Source organism: Capricornis sumatraensis, chromosome 13, assembly GCF_032405125.1.
Source record: "Capricornis sumatraensis isolate serow.1 chromosome 13, serow.2, whole genome shotgun sequence".
NCBI lineage: Eukaryota > Metazoa > Chordata > Mammalia > Artiodactyla > Bovidae > Capricornis > Capricornis sumatraensis.
Window position 1 is genome coordinate 74,215,568 of NC_091081.1, and position 26,337 is coordinate 74,241,904.

The following is a 26,337-nucleotide window of genomic DNA, read 5'->3' on the forward strand; positions in this document are numbered from 1 at the left end:
TAACTCTTCCATTTCATGGGTACAAAATATATTTACATTTATTTGTGTCATCTTCAGTATCTTTCGTTAACATTCTATAGTTTTCAGTGTACAACTCTTTCACCTCCTTGGTTAAATTTACTTCTAGATATTTTATTCTTTTTGCTATAATTGTAAATGAGATTGTTTTCTTAATTTTTCTTTTGATAGTTTATTATTAGTATATAGAAACAACTAATTTTAGTTAGTTATCATCTGCAAAAAGAGACAGTTTTACGTCTTTCTTTCCGATTTTGATGCCTTTTATTTCTTTTTCTTGCCTAATTGCTCTGGCTAGGATTTCCAGTACTATGTTGAATAAAAGTGGCGAGAGTGGGCATCCTTGTCTTGTTCCTGATTTTAGAGGAAAAGCTTTCAGTTTTTCACCATTGAGAATGATGTTAGCTGTGAGCTTGTCATATGTGGCCTTTATTATGTTGAGGTACGTTCCCTCTATACCCAGTTTGTTGAGAGTTTTTAATCCTTTTCCCTTTTCAAAAAAATTTTTAAATGGAGAGGATATTTAGAAATGTTGTACTATATTGTTGGGCAATAAGTATATTTATTGACAAAATCCTTAGTACCTTGCAACTGTAAAATGTGGTAAAATTATTAAAAAAACAATAGTATCTTTAATTCATATTTTTAAAAGCACGAGTAAATTTATGAATAGAGCATTTTGCAAGTAAACTCTTTGAAGAGTAAGTATTTTAATGCTTGCATGAATTTCAGTAAAAGCTGTTTTATGAGAATTATAGTACTTATATTATTTGGAAGAATATATTAAGAGGAGCCAGAACTGATAACTTATCATTTGGCAGATAATCCAGTACTGTATGATAAAGACAGCTTATGGGAGAAGTCATTTTTAAATTATTTTCCTAAACAGTTTATAAAATTCATATTTTATACAAACTACCATATTGTCCAAAAATCCCTTAATTCACCACATACCTGGGAAATTTTAGCTCTTTATTTATCTTTCCTTCAAATTTATTTAACAACTTTTTAAAAACTTAAAAAAAATTTATTACAGACAGGTTGCAAGAATTGTGCAAAGAACTCCTGAATCTCTTCATCCAGAGTTAACAATTATTAACACTTTCCACATTCCTTTTCATTCCGTTCCTCTCTCTCTATATATACACACACACACACACACACACACACACACATTTTTTTTCCCTGAATCATTTGATATTTAGTTGCAAACATCATACTTCTTTACCCCTAAAGTACTTGAGTATTTAACAGTGTAGCTTGATACTCAGATTATCCTCAAATAAGAAGCTTTTCTGGTAGCTTTATTTTTTCACTTTTAGCAGCTTTATTGAGGTATAATTTATATACCATACAGTTTGCTTTAGACTGCATTTTTATTCCTGCCTTCCTCTCACTGGCAGTTGCTGGTACAGTGCTGCAGCTGGCTGAGCAAATAGTTTCTCTTAGAGGTGATAAAGCTGCCTTATGAAATCAGCTGACAGGTATATTATACCTACAGATGATACTTTTTCTCACAGAATTTGGGTTGAGATTGACCCACTCAGTGATTGCTCAACAATATACTCAACAGATACTCTATAAACAAAAGACTAAATTTTTGTCCAGTTTTGTGAATATAAACACTTATCTGAACTCTAAATACTTGTTATTATTTTACAATAAATAGTATTAGCAAGATCCTGGATCTAAAAGTTATCATTTCTCTAAATTTTTGGTCTTGAAGGAAGAAAATTACTTTTGAATTAAAAAATAAAGAATTCAGGCCCTTCAGTTTTCATTCTTCATTCTGGAGTAGCATGAACGATGTTTGAAATGGCTGATTTCCATTTTTGCTTTGACCTGAATCATTTGCTTAGTTTTTTGTTTTTGTTTTTTTAAATATATTGCTTGGGGATCAGTATATTTTTACTGATTTATTAGTTGTATCTAAACTGTTAGAAAGCCAAGTTTTATCATATGTAACTCCTACTTATATATTTCTCTCTTTCTCCCCCCAGGGATGAACTGTAAAAGCAACATCAGCTTGACCAGTATAATAATATTACAGTGGATTGCTCATCTCAGTCCTCAAAGCTTTTGAAAATCAACAGCATCACAGCTTGTTTTGAACTTCCTTACACTATTTTCAGCATGAAAATGTGTGGATTTGTGGGGTTTCTAATTCTTCAGAGAGGCACAGAAGCCAGATTGGAAAGAAGAAGGATGCAAAATATAAATTTGTGTATTATTACTTTAACATGCCCACGTTTTCCTTTAAATATTAAAAGAAGGGGTTCTGCAAAATGGAAAACATGGTTTGTGAATTGATTTTGAGGAGTGACTTTTCTTTTCTTAGGCACTTAATTCTCTTCTAATGTTAATTTATCAGATTGCTTTTGTGCATCAGATAACACCACCATTCACAAGTTAAGATTCTTGGTTTTTGGGTGTATGTTAGATGCTACTAAGAAAATAGAGATGAGCTTCCTTTTTAAAGCTTTTGATGTGGTGTCATAGAATAGCATGTTGTAGATACAATCAGCTGCTTTGTTACCTTAAAACTAAGCATTTGTAAATATTAAAACTTAAGGAGATGGCAGGTGATGTCCCTTAAAACACTCGGCTGTTCAGATTGGACATAACTGACATAGTTCTTCCTTTTTCTCTTTAAAAATGATAGGAGACTTGTAGCTTAGTATTGTTTTTTCTGTTTCTAACTTGCTGCTCATAATGTATATGGATTTAACATGCTGTGTAAGCTGTGTCCTAGTTACTGAACAGTTTATGCAGTGCTGCTTTGCCAAATAAAGTTAAAAGTGAAAGAGGCATTGGTGGTGTTTGAATATAGAAGAACCATATGTCCACCAGGTACAGAATGCTAAGATCACAGAGAAAACGTTGTTTCTCTGACGCTCCATTTTGTGAGATCTGAGTAAGTTAAGAGCATTAATCGAACTGCACATTTGAGGAATGTAACTGTTTCTTGGGGACAAGAACTTCACCTCATTTATTATTTTTCTTTGCCTAACACAGGGCCTCTTGTAGATGTACCATATATGCTGAATGAATGAATGAATAAATTGACTTGATGTCAAGAAAGAACAGGTTAAGGATAAATTTACCAAAACCCATCTATGACCTATAAATAGATTTATTAATATAATGACTGTAAAATGAGTTTAAGTCAGTAACACGTTAGGATCTTGCTTAAATGTTGTGATCTTTGATTTTATGGCAGGATATTAGTTTTTTAAAGGGCTCTAAATCTTGAAGACAAAAGTCCGTCTAGTCAAGGCTATGGTTTTTCCAGTGGTCATGTATGGATGTGAGAGTTGGTCTGTGAAGAAAGCTGAGCGCTGAAGAATTGATGCTTTTGAACTGTGGTGTTGGAGAAGATTCTTGAGAGTCCCTTGGACTACAAGGAGATCCAACCAGTCCATTCTGAAGGAGATCAGCCCTGGGATTTCTTTGGAAGGAATGATGCTAAAGCGGAAACTCCAATACTTTGGCCACCTCATGTGAAGAGTTGACTCATTGGAAAAGACTCTGATGCTGGGAGGGACTGGGGGCGGGAGGAGAAGGGGACGACAGAGCATGAGATGGCTGGATGGCATCACTGACTTGATGGACGGGAGTCTGAGTGAAACTCCGGGAGTTGGTGCTGGACAGGGAGGCCTGGCGTGCTGTGATTCATGGGGTCGCAAAGAGTTGGACACGACTGAGCGACTGAACTGACTGAAATCTTTAAGAAATGCATGCTCTCGAAGCTATCAGGACTGGCACTCCCCGCAAAGCCCTTCCCTCTATTGTGTGCAAGTGTGTATGATTCTTGCAGGCAGAGCCTTAGTGAGGTGCTGAGGCAACTTTCCTCCACCTCTTAAGTTAAAGTCTAAAATATTAGTTCTTTGAAAATAGCTTTTAAAAAATTGTGCATACATCTTTGACTAGTGTCTCTTCTTGGGCAATGTCTTAGGCACAGGAAACTTGCATTAGTTGATGACCAAAACTTGTGAGTTCATTGCTGGCTTCAATTTGCTGTGGTTAGTATTGCTTCTGGACTGAGGCCATGAACTCATTTGATCCAGGACTTGTCATTTGCGATAGCTTCAAAGGTCAAATATTCTCAAGGACTTTAATTCTTCAACTTATTCACTCGTCTGTATCCTTCCTAGCCATGATCAACAATTTATGTTAAGTCTCTTTGTTAGGTCTTGGGGATAGAAAAAGGCCCTTACTCTCAAGGGGTGTGTAGTCTGTAGTCGGTTGAGGGGACAATTTATAAATCTGATAAGACAAATAAGTGGCATCTGATTCGTGAAGACACATGCTATGCCAAGCCTTGCTCTTGGACTTCACACTTTTTGAATTAAAAAATGTTTAGGAATTTCCTTGCGAGTTTAATGGTTAAGACTCCAAGCTTCCACTGCAGGAGCTGGGCTTTGATCCTCGGTCAAGGAACTGAAATCCCAAATATCGTGTGGCCAAAAAAAAAAAAAAAAAAACACCCAAAAGATTTTTTAAAACTGTTGAATAAGGAGGAATGGATTTTAAGCAAGCACCATTTATTAATGGGTAAAGATGAATGAATTTTAACTATATGAACTTTTAATTTACATATGTTTTGCTCAAGGAAGAGACCAAATAGAGCGCCACTAAGAAATCCTGCTTGAAGAGAACTGGCTGGCCCTTGGGGCCCAAGGAAGTTTGTGTTTATTTATTATAATAAAGAGGAAAAAGCCTGATAATTTCCCTATGCGTAATCACAGCTGCAGCAGTCATGTTGGTTCCCCATTTCAGGCTCTTTTTTCCTAACTGACCTGTGTTGTCTGGGGTAGGACTCTCCCATGCCCCCTTGCCTTGGTTCCTAGAGTGCTCTCCTGGGCGGTGAAAGCCTGCTTCCTTTCCTCATTCTCTCCCCACCCCATCACCCCCACTCCCCACCCCCACCCTCACTTCCTGTGCTGCTTTTCTTCCCTTTCCCTTCACTTCCTTCCCTTTTTCTTTCCTAACATGAGAGGAAGTTCTAGGGCTGCTGGGTCTAAAGAACTCATCCTCACTTGGGTGGAGTATCCAGGCTGGTGATGGCAATAGTGAGGATACTTTAAGTATTAATACAAGAGGCAATGATCCAGGGACCTAGGGCAGCTGAGGACATCTGTTTATTTGAATTCCCACGCCTTGAACATTACTATGCCTCTTACAGCCTTGCATCACATTGAGTATGATTATCCTATCAGGACTTTGGCTAGAAATTAGCTACGGATCAAAGAGGCTGCAAAATTTCCATGATAACACTTTTGTATCAGTTTTCAATCAATAGTAAAAAGGATATTTTCTTGGGGGCGGGCTGTGGGGAAGACCTGTGCTACCACTGTCCAGTGTCATGAGAGAAGATACACAGCATATCACTAGCCAAAGGAAAAATTCAAAATTCAAGTATGGTTTCTATTGAATATGTATCACTTTTGCACCATCATAAAGGAAAAAGGTAAGTCCGAGCAACATATCAAATTGGAGACCATCTGTGCTAGTAAGTATTATATTAAAAGTTGTAAAAAAAAAAAAAAAAAGGCTTAAGAATAAAATACAATTTATTAAAGAATATTGTACACATAGATATGGGACATCTTTTTTATCAAGAATTTCAACACCATAGCAATACTAAATTGTGTTTTAGTTTCTTCATGTATAAAAGATGTGCTGAAAGATGCATGCCTCAACAGTTTTTATTTTATTGAATATGGCTGTAGGTGACATCCTTCTATATAAAAACATTGCACAGCATCACATAAAGAATACAAACATCTTAAGTTCATACATACAGTCATTTCTCTAAACTCCTTAACGAGAAATTTAAATCTTTGCTCAACTCTAAAATTCAACAAAATGCTCGAGTTTCTCAGGAAATAAAAAATAACTAATTTCTTTGTTTTCCGACCACTAACTACCCATTTCTTAATATATGTCTCCAATCCAAATTAAGTCCCTTGCTAAAGGAACAACCTACATCAGGTTCAGTCTAAACATAGTTTTCTAGAGGGTTTTCAAGTATCTTAAAAGATTTACCACTTATGGTAAAAAAACAAAACAAAACATATAAATAGAACATATTATACATTCGCCTCAGTAGAGTAATTTCTAGAATGTGTACTGTCCCAGCATTAAGCAATGGTGGAAATAATATGCCTTTAAAATCCTACAGATTAAATGGTAAAAGATACTAAGCTAGTTGTTGGTTTTCTATAAAGATGAATTTGTGCAAAACTCCCTTATGCTCTGGGAATATATAAGCCTGGCATTAGCTGTTTGCATACTGTAACGTTTTAGAGCATTAAATAAATAATGGGAAAACTGCATCACTCCACTGAATGGAAGAATCACCGATTCTTAAGTTGATTATTTATTCATGAATCACTGAGTCTTATTTTTGCAAAAGCTGTACCCAGAGATCCATTCAGTGTTGTTTTTCCATTTGAATGCGGTTTTTTTCTTCCCTGAACACTAATGTTGAAAACCAGTGACTGTATAAGTGAGCTGCTATGTTCTGGACCATTGAGCAGCGTTGAGTAGATCCAAGAAAGAACTAAACATGTTCCTTGATCATTTTTCCCTCAGCTAAGTGTCTGTTAAGTTTTTGACCTGCCAGGTTCTCTGCTTCTTTGATTTCCTATCTCACTTGATGACCATGTTAGAGCTGCTTGTAATCCAAAGTCTGAGTTACTGTCCTTCGGGAAAATGAAGCAGCCACGTGACATGATGTCAGTCAGCCATTGGAAAGTACTGCTATTTACCTTCCCGGAGGCCTCGTTGACCTGATTATTAGGCTTATAGCTTAGATATTCCTGCCACAGGTAACATCTCATTGAAGGTGTGTGCTCACTTGAGATCCATCCCCAGAAACAGGTTTTGAAGAGGAGAAGGGAAGGGAGAGCACTGGAAGCTGAAAGGAAGGGGAAGGCCACAGGACAAGGGACGCGGGGTGCTATGGAGTGCCAACGGCTGGCTTCTGTGAAGCAAAGTGTTAATACCGCCATTGTCAGGCACCTCTAGAGACACTGAATTTTCTGCCTTGGCTAACTATAAATTCCTATTTTTAGGGATAGCTTACATAAATCAGATTTGTTAAAGTCTTTAAACATGTGGACTCCTCAGTTTCAAAATGTGTTACATACTTCCCAAGGAAAATCAATAAATAAAAACAAAGGTTGAATATTTGCAGAATCTTCCAGGGTTTCCAGTAGTTTTCTTAGCTTAGTTAAAAACAGAAGAGGTAATAAATATCAGAACCCAAACTATGTATAAATTATGAGTGAAACATGTCATAGCAAGGGCCCTCAGCTATTTAGATTCCACTTATTATAGATACATCCCATTTATGAGGTAGTCAGATTCCTCAGATGTAATGGGACGAGCTTTTTTAAGTTTCTGTTTCACCAGTCGTAGTCGACAGGCAACCATGAGAAGCAGCAAAGCAGTGATAGCCAAACCCAGGGCCAGAGGTAGCACTGCACCTGTGCAAGGCCAGAAATGAACAAGGGTGAGTCAGTGATTAAGAACAATGACAGCTACAATCTACTATATGATAAACACTGTTCATGCACTGTTTTATTTAACTTGAACAACTCGGTAGGTACTTGTACTACGACAAGTACTGCTGATACTACAAGTAGGTACTTGTACTACCTCTGTTTGGCAGATTAACTGAGGTACAGAAAGATTAAGTAATTGGCCTAAGAGCACACAGCTTGTAAACGGAAGGTCTAGGTCTCAAACACAGACTTCCTTAAAGCCAACTTGTGTGGCAAGTTCCTATGAGATGCATATACCATCATCGGGTACAAATGTTGCAGTCAGACACCTGTATATCCAACTTTAATAGACATCCTGTAAACAGACAACTGCAAAGACACTGTAGCCATAGGAAATACATTCATTGTAACTTACATTTATGGATTCATACATGATCATTCTCCATTAAAATAAATATGGACAAACTCCTGATTCCTTGCTCTGGTTAGGGCTTAACGACATTTTTATTTCCTAAAGCCAGAGTACCTACTCTTGGCCTGTAGAACCATTAGTAAAAACTTGAGGAAGTGACTTCCCTGGTGGTCTAGTGGCTAGGGCTGCTCTCCCAATGCAGGGGGTCCAGGTTCAATCCCTGGGCAGGGAACTAAGAAACTAAGAGTTCAGGTGTTGCAACTAAACATCATGCATGCTGCAACCAAGCCCTGGTGCAGCCAAATAAATACTTAGAAAAAGAAAAGCTTAAGCAAAAAAATCTCTACTTCTCCTTCATGGGTTTTTTTCCCCTGTGGGGTTTGTCCTAGACACCTAGACTAGAAGCATCTTTTAGAGCTGTCCAGGAGTCCAGAAGGGACAGAGTGTACCCCAGATCAGTCTGTCTTATCAAGCTCAGCAGCGTCTATTCTTAGTCTGCTCTGCTCTGTAGTCAGGCCAGGCTTGGAGATGGTATGGCGGAAATATTTTTAGCTACAGGGGCCTTGCCAACTGGTGGAACTAGAAGAGCAAAAATCTCCATGGCATAAACTGACTTCATAATATTTTCTTTCATTTATTTATTCATTCATTTTGCATTAATAGCCATGTGCCGACACTGGTAATCAAAGACAGTAAAGAGTGCTTTATACATGAAGGGCTTTAATTCTCACAACCACCATATGAGTTTGTACTATTTGTATCCCCATTTTACAAATGAGGGAACTAAGTTATTGAGGATTAAGCAGCTTGACTAAGTATGGTTAGTGGTACAGTGCAGAACCACTATGTATACCACTTCTTCAAAAGTTAAATGAGATCATTTTCTAATGACTTCAAATCTGGGTAAGAAAGACATTTAAATGAAAAGATACAATAAAGTATTATAGTTACTATGGTAGAATTACATATGAAGTGCAGATATTAAAAGGAGTGGCCTGTGCATCTGATTCCTAGGACTTTTGCTTGCACAATTTAGATGAGTGGTGGAGCTTGTTTGGGGTAGGCGAGGGAGATTATTTTTTGACAGTTTCATATTGAGATGCCTACAGCCAATCCAGGTAGGATTTTCCATTAGGTTCTTTGATTAGTTGGGCTTAAATATGTGAAGGGCTGGGACTTCTCTGGTGGTCCAGTGGTTAAGAATCGGCCTGCCAAATATGGGAGACGTGGGTTCGATTCCTGACCTGGGAAGATTCCACGTGTCATGGAGCAACTAAGCCCATACACCACAACTGCTGAGCCCGTGAGCTGCAACTACTGAAGCCCACATCTCCTGGAGCCTGCTCTCTGCAACAAGAGAAGCCACTGCAAGGAGAAGCCTTCACACCGCAACTAGAGAGGGGTCCCTGCTCACCACAACTAGAGAAAGCTCGAGCACAGCAGCAAAGACCCAGCACAGCCAAAGTAAGATAAATAATAAAAATTTAAAAAAATATGTGGCACCCTTTAGGATTAAGGTGGTGGTTGCAGCTACAAAACTGGGTGAGACTTCCAGAGAGAAAGGGAAGAGAGAAGAGGGCCAGGAACAAGGCTCTAGTAGATGCCAACACTTAAGAGGGCAGACAAAGAAGAGAACCAGAAAGCATAGAAAGAGACATGTCAGAGGGATGGCTGGCAACCAACCGAGCAGGGAGTCCTGGAAGCAGAGGGCCGAGGCTATTTCAAGAGGACAGTGGTCAGCAGAATCGAATGCTAAGGAAAGGTCAAGTGAGGCAAGACCTGGAGAGGCCACTGAGCTTAGCAATTGGGAGTTCATTTACAGGGAGATTGAAGGCTGAGGGATGCTGTTTTGTTTCTTGTATATTTTGAGAGCTGAATGTGTCTAGGGGAATGAACCAGTGGAGATTATAAACGTGGCGAGTTAATAAATGATGGAAAAACAAATTCGAGGTGATAAAGAGCTGCATCAAGGTCAGAGGGGGATACTGACCTTGGAAAGAGAGGATACCTTTTCCTTTAGCACTGGAGGGAAGGAAGAGAGGGTGGGGGACTTCCCTGGTGGTTCAGTGATTAAGATTCCACACTCCCAATGCAGGGGACATGGCTTTGATCCCTGGTTGGGGGACTAAGATCCCACAAACAGCACAGTGGGGCCAAGAAAAAAAAAAAGAGAGGGTGGGAACTGACAGGTACTGGGGGCAAGTAACTGAGAAAGTTCACTCCTGATGGTGGTGGTGGTTTAGTCACTAAGTCATGTCTGACTCTTGCAGCCCCATGGACTGTAGCCCACCAGGCTCCTCTGTCCATGGGATTCTCCAGGCAAGAATACGGGAGTGGGTTATCATGCCCTCCTCCAGGGGACTTCTTGACCCTGAGATCGAATTTGAGTCTCCTGTGTCTCCTGCGTTGACAGACAGGTTCTTTACCACTAGCACCACCTGGGATAGCTTTGATTTTCTAAGCTTAAAATCATTCCCAGGTATAGCTGGCCTGCTCTCCAAGACAAGAGGAGCTGGAGCTGAGTACACACTAATGGCATTTCAATCTCTGGTATATTCGTGGAATCCTAGGTAAAACTCCTGAAGAAAATTCTCAAGAACATTCTGGAATTGTCTGGGTTCTGGAGGATGGGATGAAGAGGTTGCATCAGTGACTCCTGATACAAAACAGTGTTTTGAGTGAGTCCAGTATTCCCAAGGGTTTCCCAGGTAGCTTAGTGGCAAAGAATCTGCCTGCCAAAGCAGGTGAAGCTGGAGGCATGGGTTTGATCCCTGGGTTGGGAAGATCCCCTGGAAAGGGACATAGCAACCACTACAGTATTCTTACCTGGAAAATCCCATGGACAGAGGAGGCTAGGAGGCCACAGTCCATGGGGTTGCAGAGTTGGACACGACTGAGCATACATGCACAGTATTCCCGAAGAGAATTGTAAAAAATAAAAGTCTGTGATAAACCAACCATCTAGAATTTGACTCTCGAGCTGGTGCATACATTCCAGTTTCCTAATGGTGACCCTGAGGAAAGAAGTTCTGAAAGGGCTCAGTTTGGCCCTGAAGGTGTCAGTTTCCCTGCATCTTCTGGTACTAGTCACAAAGATGGATAGGTTATAAAGGAACTGAATACAAAGGAGACTTTGGTCAACCCTAGGAATCTAGAACCATTTCTTACAAACTGGATCCCAACACCCAGCCCCAGTTCTGCTTGTTCAGGGAAGGAAAATGATTACAGGCTGCCTTTCTAAACACATGTGACTTGTTTGAAGATGAACACCAGCGTTTAGGCTTCAGAAGAGAGCTATGATTGAAGACCCCAGTCCCAAGAATGGGACTCAGAGGGAGATATGGCAATCATAAAACAGCATATAATCTAAGGGGATTTTCTGTTTGCCAAAATCAGATACAGCTTCCCAAGTGGCTCAGTGGTAAAGAATCTGCCTGCCAATGCAGGAGAGGAGAGTTCAGTCCCCGGGTCTGGAAGATTCCCTGGAGAAGGGAATGGTTACCCACTCCAATATTCTTCCTGGAGAATCCCATGGACAGAGGAGCCTGGCAGGATACAGTCTATGGGGTCTCAAAGAACTGGACATGACTGAAGAGACTTAACACACACACACACACACACACACACATTCTCTTCTAAAACACACCATGCTAGTTTTCTCAGAAATGAGTTAAGTAGATGAACTGGGTATTCTGTTCATAAGAGTGGGAGTGACACTCAGGTATGTAACAATTAGGACAGGCACTGGGCAGTTAGAACCAAAGGTCTCTGGACACACCTGGCCATGGAGGCGAGGGGCGAGCCCTGTTCTCTGTGTCTGTTGGCAGGGGGCAGGCTCTTTTTTTCCTCTTTAATTTATTTTTTAGCTGCAGCACTGGGTCTCTGCTGCTGTGAGCAAAGGCAGTTACTCTCTGGTTGCGCAGCGCTGGCTTTGCATTGTGGTGGCTTCTCTTGCTGTGGCGCACAGGCTTAATTGTTCCACAGCATGTGGAATCTCCCCCGATCAGGGATCGAACTGGCGTCCCCTGCATTGGTAGGCAGATTCTCAACCACTGGACCACCAGGGAAGTCCAACAGGCTCTTTTTATTCAAATATCCTCGGACAGCAAAGTCCAGCAGGTCTGCAGACTGGGCAGCATCTAGATACTTGACATCTGGATTATTTTATTATTTATTATTTAAAATTTTATTTATTATTAAAAATTTATGTATTATTTAACGATTTTATTAACAAATTATATGTGACCATTGTTACAAGACTACTTCTAGGATAAAAAGAATGTTTTCTCAGTGTTTAGATCTGTAGCTTAATAATATTTGGTTCTCCTAAATTTTATTTTACTGATTAGTTTGTGAGATTTAGGATCAAAATCTAACTTTCTACAGGACTATGTTGAAAGTGTTTCCTATCTAGTTAAAAATAACCAAAACCATGAAATTACAGTATTCTTCTTCTACTTACCAAATATCCCCTCTACCTCCTGCACCCTTTTCCCATTTCTGTGTCTTCCGTCTCTTGTCACTGAAGCACTTGGAGAGAGAACAGTATACTCTAACACCTCTGCCCTTGTTGATCACAAATAACAGTCGTAATAGCCATCATTTATATGGCTTATTGCATGAGCCAAGCAATATGCTAAAAGCTCTATAGTGATGTCCTATCTATTCTCCCTAACAGCCCCGTGAGGCAGGTATAGTTATCACGCCCATCTGACCAATGAGGAAATTGAGACACAGAGAGAGAAGATAACTGGTCATGGAGTTAGTGATGGAGCAGGGGATTTGAACCTTGGCATCTGATCCTAGAGCGCATGTTCTTAACCACTGTGTCCTGAGTACCTACTCATTCCACAGAATGTTACCCCTGGAAAGGGACTGTAGTGATCATCCATTCCAGTCAACTCAGAGAACAGAAAGCTGAGGACCAAAGCTGTGAAGATACTAGTGCAAGATCCCCAAGATGAGGTGTGATATAGAAGATGAGAATACACAATTTTTCCAACCCATATGCCCTGTTCTTGTCATGAATTCTTGCAGATTCACTTAATAAGCTCAACTACAGGATACATGGTTCTGCAATTGTTCTGACTCTGCAATGAATTTCCAAGGTGAGCATTTACCTGCTTCTGGGGCTGGGTGTTCCCCTCCTCCTCGATTGCTCTTTGACTCAAAAATATAATTTTCCTCTTTTCTGTTCTTCCCTGAGGAACCACCATCTGTGGAAAATAAATAAAACATATTGAAGGTGCATCAGAAACTTCAGGAAATAGACATGAAAATATAGCCTCATATATATATTAATATATATTAATATTAATATTAATCAATATATTATTATATTATATATATTATATATATATTAAGGAAGGGCTTAAAGAAAGGACTTACAGGCTTTATTTCTTCAATAAACATAGGCCTATGTTTGATACTAAAACACGAGATAACCAATGTGACCAACTGAATACAGCAGAGGTGAGGCTAGTGAAAAACCATTGGACGGAGATGGGAAACAAACTCACCACTCCAGAACTTACCCCTCACTCCACCCCCACCCCTACCCCTGCACCCAGAGAAGGAAGGAAAAAGCTCAGCTAGAAAAGTCAAGGGTTAGGGTTGGACTTTATACCATAGAAGGCAGAAACAGTCCAGAAACATTTTTTTCTTTAGGAACTCAACAGTGAGCACACATAAGTCACTCACAAAGCCACTTCACTTTCTTACCTCAACGCTGTTTGGCAGGCATTAATAGCTCTGCTGCCTTTTTTTTTTTCTGGCTAGTCTGAGAGAGGTTCAGTCCTAACCTGGCTTCATTCAAGTAATCAGTGAGTCATAGGGTTGAGATTCAAACTCAGATGTGTCTAACTGCTTGTTGGTGGAAACCAGCACTTCTGACTTAATGATAGCTTGTTCATTGTTTAACTGTTCTATTCAGTTATAACATACTCCTGAGAGCAAATGTAATAGAAGATTAAATCTTAGAATTTTCATCTCAGGTTCTGATGAGCCATGGCTGTGTCATTCTATTATCTGCCATCTAGGAATTCATAGCACTTGTGTGCTTAATGATATTGACAATATCATAATGAATGAGTTAGTGGGGTTACCCTCATGCTGCTGCTGCTGCTAAGTCGCTTCAGTCGTGTCTGACTGTGTGCGACCCCATAGACGGCAGCCCACCAGGCTCCCCCGTCCCTGGGATTCTCCAGGCAAGAACACTGGAGTGGGTTGCCATTTCCTTCTCCAATGCATGCAAGTGAAAAGTGAAAGTGAAGTCGCTCAGTCGTGTCTGACTCTTCTTGACCCCATGGACTGCAGCCTACCAGGCTCCTCCGTCCATGGGATTTTCCAGGCAAGAGTACTGGAGTGGGGTGCCATCGCCTTCTCTGGGAGTTTCCTTATGCTGAAGTGTAATTTCAGGTGAGACTTTTGCAAAATAAAATGCTCAATGGAAATGAATCAGAAGTGATCTGCTGATGTCGGGAATTTTATGAAGAAGCAAACAAAAAACTTTAAAGCTTCTTCAGCATATTGAAAACCAGGGACATGAATTTGCCAACAAAGGTCCATCTAGTCAAGGCTATGGTTTTTCCAGTGGTCATGTATGGATGTGAGAGTTGGACTATAAAGAAAGCTGAGTGCCGAAGAATTGATGCTTTTGAACTGTGGTGTTGGAGAAGACTCTTGAGAGTCCCTTGCATTGCAAGGAGATCCAACCAGTCCATCCTAAAGGAGATCAGTCCTTAGTGTTCATTGGAAGGAATAATGTTGAAGCTGAAACTTCAATACTATGGCCACCTGATTCGAAGAGATGACTCATTGGAAAAGATCCTGATGCTGGGAAAGATTGAGGGCAGGAAGAGAAAGGGACGACAGAGGATGAGATGGTTGGATGGAATCACCAACTCAATGGACGTGAGTTTGGGTAAACTCTGGGAGTTGGTGATGGTCAGGGAGGCCTGGCATGTTGTAGTCCATGGGGGCAAAAAGAGTCCGACACAACTGAGCAACTGAATTGAACTGAACAGAACTGGGACCAGATGTCATGATGTTAGTTTTCTGAATGTTGAGTTTTAAGCCAACTTTTTCACTCTCCTCTTTCACTTTCATCAAGAGGCTTTTTAGTTCTTCTTCACTTTCTGCCATAAGAGCGGTGTCATTTGCACATCTGAGGTTATTGATATTTCTCCCGGCAATCTTGATTCCAGCCTGTGCTTCACCGAGCCAGCATTTCTCATGATGTACTCTGCATAAAAGTTAAATAAGGAGGGTGACAATATATGGCTCTGACGTATTCTTTTCCCAATTTGGAACGAGTCTATTGTTCCATGTCCCATTCTAACTGTTGCTTCTTGACCTGCATACAGATTTCTCAGGAGGCAGGTCAGGTGGTCTGGTATTCCCTTCTCTTTAAGAATTTTCCATAGCTTGTTGTGATCCACATAGTCAAAAGCTTTGGGGTAGTAAATAAAGCAGAAGTAGATGTTTTTCTGGAACTCTCTTGCTTTTTCAGTGATCCAACACATGTTGGCAATTTGATCTCTGGTTCTTCTGCCTTTTTAAAATCCAGCTTGAACATCTGGAAGTTCACAGTTCATGTACTGTTGAAGCCTGGCTTGGAGAATTTTAAGCATTACTTTGCTAGGGAGTGAGATGAGTACAATTGTGAGGTAGTTTGAACATTCTTTGTTATTGCCTTTCTTTAACAAATAGATTCAAGGGATTATATTTGATAAACAGAGTGCCTGAAGAACTGTGGATGGAGGTTCATGACATTGTACAGGAGGCAGTGATCAAGACCATCCCCAAGAAAAAGAAATTCAAAAAGGCAAAATGGTTGTCCAAGGAGGCCTTACAAACAGCTGAGAAAGGAAAAGACTTAAAAGGTAAAGGAGAAAAGGAAAGATATACCCATTTGAATGCAGAGTTCCGAAGAATAGCAGGAGAGATAAGAAAGCCTTCCTCAGTGATAAGTGCAAAGAAATAGAGGAAAATAATAGAATAGGAAAGACTAGAGATCTCTTCAAGAAAATTAGAGATACCAAGGGAACATTTCATGCAAAGATGGGCACAATAAAGGACAGAAATGGGATGGGATCTAACAGGAGCAGAAGATATTAAGAAGAGATGGCAAGAATACACAGAACTATACAAAAAAGATCTTCATGATAACCACGATGGTGTGATCATTCACCTAGAGCCAGACATCCTGGAATGTGAAGTTAAGTGGTCTTAGAAAGTATCACTACAAACTAAGCTAGTGGAGGTGATGGAATTCCAGTTGAGCTATTTCAAATCCTAAAAGATGATGCTGTCAAATTACTGCACTCAATACGCCAGCAAATTGGAAAACTCAGCAGTGGACACAGAACTGGAAAAGGTCAGTTTTCATTCCAATCCCAAAGAAAGGCAATGCCAAAGAATGTACCAGAATACTTGAGTATATTTAAATGCATCTGCTGATTACAGCTCATTAGATGATATTTTCCAAAGAAGTTAGGTCAATGAAAGAGGACCTACTCCTTTCAAAATAAGTTTGTGGAAATAGCCATCTGATTATCTTCATTTGTGACAAGTACATTTCTTTAACTAAATCTTCCATTCATTTGAGAATCCAGTTGATTCCCACCACCATGCAGGAAGACAATAGACTATTCAGAATGAAAACATGAAATATGGGGCATGTGAAAAAAAAAAAAAGAAAAGAAACCCTTTAAATATCCTTTGTGAGAATGTCCTCTCTGAATAAAATACTTTCCATGATAATCCAAAGATCGAAGTTGCTCACTCGTTACCTCCAGAGATAAGTCTAACAACGAGGCTTTGGCATATTTAGCAAGGGAATTCAAGAAAGTACAGGCAAACCCCCTCACATCCATACAGAAGTTGTGCATTCTCCTAAGTCCATGCTTTAATCTGGATCCTTAAAACATGTGGCTAACCTGCTGGGATGAACATGTATTCTAGTTTAAAAAAGAAATCCAGATTCAGAGTCAGGAGGGAGGCTCAGGAGGGAGGGGACATATGTGTACCTGCGGCTGATTCATGTTGATGTATGGCAGAAACCAGCAGAATGTTGTAAAGCAATTCTTCTCCAATTAAAAAGTTATTAGAGTAGTCAGCAAATGGAAGAAGGTTGCTACAGCATGGAATAAAAAATTTAATTATTAAAAAGAAAAAACCCAGATTCAGTGTGAATGGGGATACCCGAACATTTTTCTAGCTAATCTGCAGAACTGGAAACCAGATGTCTTTCCTTCAGCTGGGTCCACACAAGAGGACTGCCTTGTTAACAGACTACTTGGACCACACAGAGAACAGGCCTTACAGCTGCAACCACCCCAGAAACAATCCAGCCATTGTGCCTCTGCGTCACGAGCAAATGCCAGCCCCGCTGCGGCTCTGAGAGTACAGAGCATGCGTTCACCAGTGGGACTGAATATTCGCCCACACCCTTAGCTTCATCCTTAGCAACATGCTTGGCATAAATTCCTAACAGCAGGCTAACTGGATCAAGGTATACATACAAGGCTTCAGAAACTGCCCTCTGGAAGACTGTACTAATTTGAATCCCACCAAAAGTAGGTGAGATACTTCTCTATACACTTATAAATATTATTATTATTATTATGTTTTTACCTTTGCCAATGTGGTAGATTAAAAAACTTCATCTCATTACTTTCTATACTACATCATTAGTATTAATCTTCGTATCTCTTTAGCACGTCTTCAGTGAGTTAAGTCTTATTTATCCTCCCAAGCCTGTGTGGGAAGGAGGGAGCAGAAAAATCAGCTTGTCTGTATTTACTGTACTAGCTGATGATCCTTGTAAAACACTGGTATAGGTCACTAACCATGATGCATTAAAGTTTTTTAATGACTGGGTTGGGTCCTCATCACTTTGTGCAGGCTTTCTCTGGTGTGGCGAGTGGGGGCTGCTTTTTGTTGTGGTGTGTGGGCTTCTCACTGCAGTGGCTTCTCCTGTGGTGGAGCACAGGCTCTAGGCATGCATGCTTCAGTAGTTGCGGCTCTTGGGCTTTAAGGTGAGTAGGTTCAGTGGTTGTGGCTCAGAGGCTTAGTTGCTCTGCGGCATGTGGGATCTCTCCAGAACAGGGATCGAACCCATGTCTCCTGCGCTGGCAGGTGGATTCTTATCCACGGCATCACCAGGAAAAGTCCCCAACAATGCATTTTTAAACCTATTTGTATTATGCTGAGTATAACATAATTTCAAATCACAGAAGTCAGGGGCTGTGGATTCCAGTCTGGTGGTTCAGGGTGACGGAAGAGGAAGGAAATGGGGGCTGCTGTCCAAACAGAAACCACACATTGTGGGAGGCCCCTTCTAACACTTTCAAGGCTCTGTTCTTTTCTTCCCATTTTCTTTACCCTGGACTTAAAAAAAAAAATATTTTGGCTGTCTTAGTACCCAGACCAGGGACTGAACTTGTGCCTAACCACTGGACCACCAGGGAATTTCTACCCTGGATGTAATAATTTTGTGAATTTGATGGACATTTAATAACATGAAAATATTCATAAGTGAGAAAAATATTTTGTAAAATAACATCCTAATTTTGTTATAAGTGAATAAATGTACATGTGTCTGTATATACATTTTGTTGTGGATCACAAAAAACTGTGGAAAATTCTTCAAGAGATGGGAATACCAGACCACCTGACATGCCTCCTGAGAAATCTGTATGCAGGTCAAGAAGCAACAGTTAGAACTGTACATGGAACAACAGACTGGTTCCAAATAGGGAAAGGAGTATGTCAAGTCTGTATACTGTCACCCTGCTTATTTAACTTATATGCAGAATACATCACGTGAAATGCCGGGCTGGACAAAGCACAAGTTGGAATCAAGACTGCTGGGATAAATCAATAACCTCAGATATGCAGATGACACCACCCTTATGGCAAAAAGCAAAGAAAAATTAAAGAGCCTCTTGATGAAAGTGAAAGAGGAGAGTGAAAAAGCTGGCTTAAAACTTAGCGTTAAACAACCAGTATCATGCAATCCGGTCCCATCATTTCATGGCAAATAGATGGGGAAACAATGAAAACAGTGAGAAACTTTATTTTGGGGGGGCCTCAAAATCACTGCAGATGCTGACTGCAGCCATGAAATTAAAAGACCCTTGATCCTTGGAAGAAAAGCTATGACCAACCTAGACAGAATATTAAAAAGGAGAGACATTACTTTGCCAACAAAGGTCAGTCTAGTCAAAGCTATGGTTTTTCCAGTGGTCATGTATGGATGTGAGAGTTGCACTATAAAGAAAGTTGAGTGCTGAAGAATTGATGCTTTTGAACTGTGGTGTTGGAGAAGACTCTTGAGAGTCCCTTGGACTGCAAGGAGGTCCAACTAGTCCATCCTAAAGGAAATCAGTTGTGAATTTTCATTGGAAGGACTGATGCTGAAGCTGAAGCTCCAATACTTAGGCCACCTGATTCAAAGAATTGACTCACTGGAAAAGACCCTGATGCTGGGAAAGATTGAAGTCTGGAGGAGAAGGGGATAATAGAGGATGAGATGGTTGGATGGCATCACAGACTCGATGGACATGAATCTGAGCAAGCTCTGAGAGTTGGTGATGGACAGGGAAGCCTGGCATGCTGCAGTCCATGGGGTTGCAAAGAATCGAACACGAGTGACTGAACTGGGAGAAAATGCAACAAATTGTTAGTGGTGAGTTTTGCTAGATAATTTTACTTCTTCATATTTTTCTGTATTTTCCAAATTTTCTACAGTAAATACATTTTACTTTAGTGATTAGGAAAAATAATATGTAGTAGAAATAATAACTGGATATTTTCTCGCTGCATCTATGAAACTCCATTCTTTACACCTTCACAGCCCAAGTCAAAGGTTTATTATTAAAAAGAAAAAAATAGAGATGCAGGGACTTCCCTGCTAGTCCAGTGGGTAGGACTTTGCACTCCACTGCAGGGGGCACTGGTTCCATCCCTGGTTGGATAAAAAGATCCCCTGTGCTGCTGAGTCATGGGATGAATGACCCCCCCCCCCCAACCCCCAAATAAGGAGAGCTAAAAATATATTTCAGATTGGGTGTCAACTCCCATTCACCAATGGTGGCAGCCTGGAGCATTACTTGCAAAATGATTCTGAAGCTGTCTTCCCCCACCCCCACCCGTCCCCCATCCCCCGCTCCCACAGGAGGCAGAACTGGGATCACAGAGCAGGATCTAGCATGCATTAGGGCTTATGGAGGCCTGCATGAGTTTATGGTAATTTCTCTTCCCTGAAACAGACACCAGGCTAGACAGAGCCTTCGGGGTTATCACTGAAACCCATATTAACCAATGAGGAAACTGAGGCTCAGAGACATGAAGCAAGTCCTCAGGGTTCTAAACACAGAGCCGGGACTGGACCTCAGGAAGGAGGGCCTTGGGTCTCCACTCTGTTTTCAGCTAATTCATTCACGTTCACACATGCCTCTCCAAGAAAGTGACGGAGCAGGAGTTCACCTGCTGTGGCTTCTGAGAACTTCGTTCAGTCGGTCAGCTTCATCCCTGCTGCCAAAGACACCTGCTCTCCGCACCCCCCCCCCCCATCCCCCGACTCTGCTCCTTAGGTAGCTCTCTTCTCCATATAAATATTTCATATGGAGAAAATGGATTAAGACAAAGTCCAAGCCTTGTATGAAGTGACAAAGTTCTCCCATTAGGTGGCAGTACCAGCAAGGAATAGATAAAGCAGGTCTCTGAAGGGCACTTGCCTAATGGTTTAGTTATTAAGATTCTGCCCTTCCAGTGCAGAGGCTGTGGGTTCAATCCCTATTTGGGGAACGAAGATATCTGTGGTATGACCAAGGTTTTGCTTTTTTTGTTTTGTTTTAAAATCTTTTGTAGGGTATTTTGTAGATATATTTGTATCAAAGCACTTTAAAATTTACAAAGTAGATAACTTTGTAGATAAATTTACAAAGTAGATTAGAAGGAAATATTAGAAGTTAATGTCAATAAAAGGGTGATATTTTAAGTTATTTCCATTTTCATTATTTGCATCTTCTGGATCTTCTATAATGAACAAAATAGTTTTATAAAGAAGTTTCTGAAATAGTGAGAGACTATTTTGGTAATATTTTGTCTGTGCAGTTCGGCCTCTTGTCTGATTGAGAAAAGATAATGGACCAGTGTGGAAGAGAAAGGAGACAGGCAGGCCCTTGATATTGTTTCTTACTTAAATGTGAAGGGTGTACTAACAGGGGGTCTGATGATCAAGGTGCTGGGTGCTTTCTGTCTTTCCATCAGTCACCAGGTCTTTGGGAAGGTTATAAAGGAAACGGCTGGGAAAGCTGATGTGTGGGGGCTGTTTGGCACTCAGGCGACAGGAGCCCTGCCAGGAGTGCACTCCCCACTGCGCTGCTGGCATTGCCAGCCTTTGGCCCTCAGGAGCAGAAGCAAGCCCACCCAACACCCTCTAGTCCAGATCCTGGCCAAGCTGCTAAAAGATAATGCGATCTGCCTTACACAAAGGCCTTTGCTGTGGGCTTCCCAGGTGGTGCTAGTGGTAAAGAATCCACCTGCCAATGCAGGAGAAGTTAGAGACACTGGTTTGATCCCTGGGTCAGGAAGATCCCCTGGAGGAGGGCATGGCAACCCAGTATTCTTGCCTGGAGAACCCCATGGACAGAAGAGCCTGGTGGGCTACAGTCCATAGGGTCACAAAGAGTTGGACACCACTGAAGTGACTTAGCACGCATGTGCGCAAAGGCCTTTTCTACTTACTTTTTCTCCATGCAACCTACTCTGGTCAGTTGTGGTGTTAATCCTGCCCTCAAGTTTGAAGCTCAATCCTTGGTTTGTCCCTTTCTGGGCTTCCTTGGTGACTCAGTGGTACATAATCTGCCTGCCAATGCAGGAGACACAGGTTTGATCCCTGGGCTTGGAAGATCCCCTGGAGAAGGAAATGACAACCCACTCCAATATTCGTGCCTGGGAAATCCCATGGACAAAAAAGCATGGCAGGCTACAGTCCATGGGGTCACAAAAGAATCAGACATGACTTAGCAATGACAGAAGAACAGACTTTGGTAAAATGTATGCAGTTTGAGTTCTGAAAGACATTCACAAAAGCATACAGAAATGTGATCATCTATATTTCTCTCTCCTATGTCATATAACTATTCAAATATAACAGTGTAAAAAAATTTTTAAGAGAATCCTGTAATGCTTTAGGAGTATGAATGTATTTTAAAACATTATTAGCGATCTTTTAAAAAAAGATGATAGATTTAGTTAAATTGGAGGCATGAAACTGAATTGCTAGCACATGCTACTTTTTCAACATAGCACATTATTTTCTTTACTTTTGCTTGCTTAGTGTGAAGAGGATTTACATAAACATGTAGGGGCTATACTGTTTCACCTCACAATAACCTAAAATTTAGCACTTAGGGCATTAGTTTCCTTTAACATAGGTGTTAAAACTTTTAAACTCCACCTTATTAACAATAAATGTATTGATACCTCTGGAGTATGTATTTTATTCCATCGCTAAGTCGTGTTCGATTCTTTGCAACCTCATGAATGGAGGCCAGGCTTCCCTGTCCTTCGTTAGCTCCCGAGGTTTGCTCAAACTCATGTCTATTGAGTCAGTGATGTCATTCAACCATCTCATCCTCTGTTGTCGCCTTTTCCTCCTGCACTCAATCTTTCCCAGCATCAGGGTCTTTTCCAAGGAGTCAGCACTTCACATCAGGTGGCAAAAGTATTGGAGCTTCAGCTTTAGCATCAGTCCTTCCAATGAATAGTCAGGGTTGATTTCCTTTAGGACTGACTTGTTTGATCTCCTCGTTATATGTACATATGTATGAATGTATTTAATAGGTGTTCCTTGCTATAAATAATCAGCAAAAATGTCAGGTTTTTTTCTTTTTGGCCAAATCATTTGCTTTAAGTCTGTCCTTTCTTTTAAGGTATGTCCTTAACACTCTTCAAATAGAGGCTTACTTCGAGCCAAGTGTCATAGAAAATGAGACTCTTTGAGAAAACTGGCTTCAAGTCCTTACCTGGCATCTCAAGATCAATGCGACTTTCTGGTCCCCAAAAGGTGGAATGATTACTCTTCTCTGAGGTTGATAATTCAGGTGGCTGTTTGGGGGTGGTAGCTTCCTCAGACTTTTCTAGCGACGCACTCTGGCCTGCATCTGCGCTTGGTCCCGTGGCTCTAGGCTGTGCCGTGGTTGTGTGGGTCACCATCTTTCGGTTAACGCTCGCTGAGAGTGAGAGAACTGCTATCAGTTAGGTGTCTCCCCTGACCTTCACCTAAAACCACAACATTTGCAACAGATTTAAAGCATATCATCTAAGATATTTCAGAGCCTCATAGCAAACTACTAGCTCTTGTTTCCAAATAAGTAACCAGTTCTCTTTTAAGAATTAGCTTTCTGAAAATTCTCATAAAGAAATAGACAAAGATACACTTCAGCCTAAAGTTCTGAGATAAGTCTCCCTTCTTCAAGTTCTTCATTCAAGTACTTCCAGTTCTTCAGTCAACTCTTCACAGCCCGTCTTCCTTTCTTGCGGTGTTTATGTACACATTGTTGTTTTTCAGTTGCTAAATCATGTCTGACTTATGTCCCCATGAGCTGCAGTATGCCAGGCTTCCCTGTCCTTCATTATCACCCCGAGTTTGCTCAGATTCACAAGACCGATTTACAGCTCTGACCTAGTGACACCCTAATGTCATAACTTTTCTAAAAAAAAATCTATCAAAACAAAACATTAACTCATTTTAGTTTTTTAAAAAGCGTATGCTAAACAGCCTTTTTAGGATGGGGAAGACTCTTAGAAAATTGAAAACTATCTCGTAAAATGTTAAATAATACAAAAATTTGACATTTATAATTTGCATTAAAGATTTACAGGAAATGTTCATTGAATTTAAGGCATAGCTTGTTCACATGAACTTACACTGAAACCAGCAGAAAAAGAACACTGCCGAGTGTGCCTTTACTGTCAGAATACAGACATCCCTTCTACCCCCAAACGTGATGCAGGTGACTCACGATTTTGACAGAAAGCTTCATCAGACCCGTCAGGACACTGCTCCACTCCGTCGCAAGCCAACGTGATGTCAATGCAACAGCCATCATCACAAAAGAAATGGTAGCGTGAGCAGACACTCGGGCATCCTGTATGTAAACAAGTCTCAAGTCACAGGAGTGCAGGAAAGGAAAGGGCTTCCACCGTGTCAGGATTAACCGAGACCGTGTGTATGATGGAATGCCTTTGGGTAAGGAGATGCAGGTAATGAGGGAACACCTAACAGTCTGTGCGGCAGCAGTAGGTTCTGGAAAGGTTAGGGGGTTCCTTCCTGACCCTCCTGACTGAACTCTCAGGAATCACCATGGGCTTTTCGTCTTAGGGTCCTTCTCCAAGCCAACAGTGCTAAAGAGGTGGGAACAGAGCAGCAGCAGCTGCGGGCTTCCCCATCCAGCTCTCAGTTTCCTCCTTCAGGTGACTCTCTCTGCATTCATTTGTTCACCCATCAGATCCTCAGCAGGCCCCTTAACACGGGTTCACCCTCTGCACAGCACTTGGCTGGCTGACCCTATTTTATCAGAGATACTCGTTTTTTTTTTTTTTTAAGTGTACCATTTTTAAAGTCTTTATTGAATGTTTACAATATTGTTTCTGTTTTATGTTTTAGTGTTTTGGCCCCAAGGTATGTGGGATCTTAGCTACCTGACCAGGGATCTAACCTGTGCCCCCTGACTCCCTGGTAACTATGGAGACAGATCCACATGAACAATTTATCCATGTATTTCTGGATCTGTGGTCTCCGGACTTTTTTTGACTATCTATATCTCCCATCTATAAATCATACACATGTGCCACCGTAGGAACATATTTTATTTTAATACATGTCATAAAATAGACTGAAAATGTAAAGAAGATTAAAAATGAATACAAATATAAGTTCTGATATTTTCTTTTACATCTTAAAAAATGTCTTGACTGTCTGTGGGGGATTCTATATGGAGACCACATAACTGGGTTATCTTGGAAGTGTCTGTTGGCTTGCTCTCTGAGATTGTTGCTTGATTTTTATTCATTTTGACTAGATTATTTTTTGCAAAGCTTGAAAATATATGGCCTCTATATCCAAATCATAGAAACAAGGGTATGTGCTTGCCTGTTTACTACAGAATTTGCCATCTTTGATTACCAGAAAGCAAGCTAGCTGCAAGATCTATGTATACAATGAAGGGGACAGAAGCCTTCTCAATCCCCATCTCTCATTTTCAACGTCTCTATGTGGTGTCCTATAGCTTCCCAAGTGACTTGGTGGTAAAGAATCCACCTGCCAATGCAAGAGACTCGGGTTTGAACCCTGGGTCGGGAAGATCCTCTGGAGAAGGGAATGGCAACCCACTCCTGTATTTTTGCCTGGAGAATCCCATGAACAGAGGAGCCTGTTTTGGGCTACAATCCATGGGTTTGCAGAGTCAGATACGACTTAGTGACTAAACAGCAGCAGCAGCAGCAGAAGCATGTGGTGTCTTATTAACTTTAATTCAGTTTGTTATTCCAATCTAACCAGTGGGTGATTCCAGAAGACAGTTAACACAACAGAACTCTTTTTATTTTCTGTATAAAGTTACATACATAAGATCTCTATCTCTCAAAGTTGCTCAGTTGGGTCAGACTCTTTGTGATTCCCCTGGGCTGTAGCCCACCTGGCTCCTCTGTCCATGGGGTTATCCTGGCAGTAAGACCCGAGTGGGTTGCCATTCCCTTCTCCTGGGGATCTTCCCAACCCAGGGATCAAACCCTGGTCCCCCACATTGCAGTCAGATTTTTTTTTTTTTTTTTTTTTACCATCTGAGCCACCAGGGAAGCCCTACATAAAGCCTATTTCACCCACCTGGCCTTTCAGTAAAAAGAGGTGAATCATATCACCCTCTGCAGCTTCAAATACACTTTTGTCATCTTGAGAAAGGCCAGAAATGTACAACTGGCAACTTGGCTGCTCTCTAGTTGCCTTGGGAGCCCAGAAGACTGGCCAGGGTAAATAAATCAATGCAACAAGTAGCTGGTTGATGTCAGCCCTTTGCCTCCATCAGCTCAGGCCATTTCTCCCTTTGCTGATTTCTGTAGGGCTGACAGCTGCCCAGGAGCACTTTGGTCCCTGGCTGGGGAGCCCTGTTCCCAGGAGCACAGCCCTCCGAGCTCAGCACCTCCCCACTGGCTGTGACCTCAGCTGGACTGGATGCCATTGTTTTGTACTCGCCACCTACCCTACTTCCTGCCCTAGTGCACAGTCAGCATTGCCAGGTTTGTTCTAGGTAACTGGCTCTTCTGTATAGCTGCAGTAAATCCACAAATAAGGCCTTGCTCCAATACGGACTGGGATGCTGGCTG

The 26,337-nt window shown here is 41.0% G+C and overlaps 2 protein-coding genes across 5 annotated transcripts in view; one reads left to right on the forward strand and one right to left on the reverse strand.

Annotated features, from left to right (window-relative positions):
* PCMT1 (protein-L-isoaspartate (D-aspartate) O-methyltransferase) overlaps positions 1 to 2,813 on the forward strand; it is a 41,289-nt gene extending 38,476 nt beyond the window's left edge. For 2 of the 3 annotated variants that reach the window (XM_068984878.1, XM_068984877.1), the window contains exon 8: positions 2,019 to 2,813. Coding sequence is in view for 2 of the 3 variants with exons in the window: in XM_068984877.1 (XP_068840978.1) it covers positions 2,019 to 2,031 (13 nt within the window). In the remaining variant the exon portion in view is untranslated. Of the gene's footprint in view, positions 1 to 316; positions 461 to 2,018 lie in introns of all 3 variants that reach the window. The other variant, XM_068984875.1, reaches the window with a different exon arrangement.
* Positions 2,814 to 5,712: 2,899 nt separating this feature from the next.
* The window catches only part of LRP11 (LDL receptor related protein 11), a 49,983-nt gene continuing 29,358 nt past the window's right edge, over positions 5,713 to 26,337 (reverse strand). Inside the window, exons 4-7 of one of the 2 annotated variants that reach the window (XM_068984874.1) lie at positions 23,979 to 24,104; positions 22,980 to 23,186; positions 13,062 to 13,157; positions 5,713 to 7,250 (exon numbers count right to left, since the gene is read on the reverse strand). In XM_068984874.1, the coding sequence (XP_068840975.1) occupies positions 7,186 to 7,250; positions 13,062 to 13,157; positions 22,980 to 23,186; positions 23,979 to 24,104 (494 nt within the window). In that variant the 3' untranslated portion in view covers positions 5,713 to 7,185. Of the gene's footprint in view, positions 7,512 to 13,061; positions 13,158 to 22,979; positions 23,187 to 23,978; positions 24,105 to 26,337 lie in introns of both variants that reach the window. The other variant, XM_068984873.1, reaches the window with a different exon arrangement.